The 2,763-nt window shown below is 32.1% G+C and overlaps 1 protein-coding gene across 2 annotated transcripts; it reads right to left on the bottom strand.

Annotated features, from left to right (window-relative positions):
• Positions 1–924: 924 nt before the first annotated feature.
• Positions 925–2,405, bottom strand: LOC108764729 (uncharacterized). Of its 2 annotated transcripts, none has more exons than XM_018513079.1 (4): positions 2,238–2,405; positions 1,629–1,949; positions 1,379–1,556; positions 925–1,301 (listed from the first exon to the last, which is right to left on the bottom strand). In XM_018513079.1, exons 2-4 carry the CDS (start codon positions 1,770–1,772, stop codon positions 1,018–1,020), a joined length of 606 nt encoding a protein of 201 aa, XP_018368581.1. In that variant the 5' UTR covers positions 1,773–1,949; positions 2,238–2,405; the 3' UTR covers positions 925–1,017. The 2 variants fall into 2 exon arrangements, with proteins under 2 accessions (XP_018368581.1, XP_018368582.1); XM_018513080.1 differs by having other exon boundaries at positions 1,629–1,944.
• Between the last annotated feature and the right edge of the window lie 358 nt (positions 2,406–2,763).

The following is a 2,763-nucleotide window of genomic DNA, read 5'->3' as shown; positions in this document are numbered from 1 at the left end:
AATTTTGCGCTCTTTCAAAATCCGGGATCAAAAATATGGGTTTCTATTTGAAAATTGAAAGTAGACCTTCAAATAACCTTGAAAATGAAGGTCAAGGTCGGTGTCAAAGTCATAGTTCAATCAGCCCCTTCATATCCAACAATTTTTGTTTTAAACATTTTTTCATTTAATCGCGAGTTATTTGGCTGTCTAAGTTAAAATGGGTCACCCTGTATATATAATTATATATTACTCATGCAATACAAAGTGAATCAAGCAAGAAAACCAATCAACAACATGGAGAAAACTATCAACAATATAATCTTTAAACTGTAACGCTCGATAAAATCACATTATTAGTAACGACGATCAAACAAACCACTATTGTGTTTCCGTGCTTATCAATTTTATAAGTTCTTTATAATGAAAAAATATATGTCTTTAATTATTCTGAATACGTGTAGATGGGGGAAGGGGGAAAAAGATGTATGTTTTAATATGAAAATCAACAAAAATAAATCTTATATACAAAAGAAATAAAATATAATGATGACAAACATTGAAGTTGAATAAGAAAAAAAAAATCTTTCTTACATTATGCAATAAATAAAAGCTAAAATATAAATAAGTATAAATTGTACTTCAATGTATTTTCAATTAACGGTTTTTGTTCTAATGTTTATATTGTATACAAAAAGAAGTTTTAAAAAAGGAAAAAAAAAAGTAAATCGGTATTATCGAATCAATTCTTTATCAATTCTTTATCAATTCTTTATCAATTACTTTACTTTATATATACAATATTTCTTTTCTTGTAGTATAGAAAATACAAATTTATAATTTATTTATATATCTTATTAAAAAAAGCAATTAAGTGTGAAAAATATAAAAAAAGAAGACAAAGTAGTAAGAAAAAGTTATACAAATATTATGGAAAGGCGTGCGCCTATCATGTTCTAGTATGCTAAAAGTAAACATGTGTCAATTGCCAAAATTTAGATAATTTAATAGAAAGTTACTAAAAAGTAACTGTATGTGCTAGTAAAAATGTCCATAAAAGTAACTGTATGGAAAAGTTATTGTATGTGCCGACCACGATGTTTCCCTATGCGATGAACGTGCAATGAACTCTCTTTGATCTTGGTTAAAAACTTTATCCAAATTTGTTTGTCTTTTTCGCAATTTTGTTTTTAGTTGATTGCATAGCCGTTTAGTCCTCTTCAAATTTAATTTTAATGATTCTAAATATTTTTCATTATACATTTTATGCTGTGATGCTTGTGCGTTTATTGTGTTTGTTGTTGTATTGGCCTCACATTCACCTACAAATATGTATTTGTTTTAATTTAATTCAAATTATATTACAGTAATAGATATAGTTATATTGTGTAAAACTTACGAGATTCTATAAACTCTACATCACTGGAAAATTTCGAATTCCTGGGATTGTTTTCCTCTTTATCTTCCTCTTTATCTTTTGTTGTGTGCTTCTGTAACAAATTTGGTTTTGCAAATGGACGAAGCAGCCTTCTTCCATCTTCACGGTTATTTTCAAATTGATTATTGTCGAAATGGACCTGTAAAATTAATGTAATAATTATTATGCAATACATAACATTTTATATATGATAATGACTCATTAATAATACCTCACAAACTGCAGCCCTTTCCGGTAATGCTTCTTTGCCAATTAATTGAAGCCATTCTTTACGTCTATCGCCTGTTGGCACGCGAAATAAACGAAAGCCTTTTTCGGTGCGGTTTTTGCAATTTTGCACACAGCAACCGGGCATTTTCGATAATAACAGAATCAAATTCTTCTTCTAGACCTCTGTATGAATTTCCAACCTTTTAACAGGTTAGGAGTTAGGAGAGCATTTCAACGCGATTTTGGCTCCAAACACTTCTTTCTTCTTCTTCTATATATAATTGTGGCCCGGGTCCTCGCCAACGAGGTGAGCTTAGCTAGTCTTGTCAAAATAATAATGTAATGCAAAGCACAGTTGAAGCCAGAAACGCTTTTCAAAAAATTAATGAGATGATGCATATAATACCCGAAGCAGGGTACCTATTAAGGCCTAAACACAATGCGAGGCAGTAGCGATAGCGATAGACATAGCGATAGGAACAGAGGAATCCAACATACAGGAATCCATATGTCAATGCACATAAGAACATGGAATAACGATAGCGATAGCGATAAATTTCCGACGAGTTGGAATTCTGTGTCTATCGCCTTATAGCCTGTTATAGCCTACCAATCAGCATTCAGATTTTACATTCTGTTCTTCTTCTCCGCTATAACCTCTTTTCACGATCTGTCGACTCAATTAGTTTGATTATGAGAAAATGGATAGTCGTGAACTTTAACGATTAATATCTCGGTTCGCGAGGCAGAGCGACGTTTTTTTCTGCCAGATTCTTTCGTTTTGTGCAAAAACGCGACGAATAAGCCTGAGAGTGGTTTCACAAAATTTTCCGATTTTAATAATTTATTCGATCATCCGCTCATATATACGCGATGGAAAGGTACCGGTTTCCCATGAGGTGTACTTTTCGAGATGCGTAGGTTACGAAAACCAATCATAAATTCATAATTCAAATCATTAGCAACCTAACCTATTACACCAATTTACACCACCTCAACAAACAGTGTATAATCATATGCTAGATTCACATTGCATCTGATTTGCGTCGTACGACGCTCTGCAACCAATCAGAAAACAGGATTTCGATGATGCAAAATCCATCTGAATCCTGTTTTCTGATTGGTTGAAGAGCGTT

Source organism: Trachymyrmex cornetzi, unplaced genomic scaffold (genome assembly GCF_001594075.2).
Source record: "Trachymyrmex cornetzi isolate Tcor2-1 unplaced genomic scaffold, Tcor1.1 scaffold45, whole genome shotgun sequence".
NCBI classification, from domain to species: domain Eukaryota; kingdom Metazoa; phylum Arthropoda; class Insecta; order Hymenoptera; family Formicidae; genus Trachymyrmex; species Trachymyrmex cornetzi.
The sequence above is the reverse complement of the archived record's forward strand: the minus strand, read 5'-3'. Positions and strand labels throughout refer to the sequence as shown.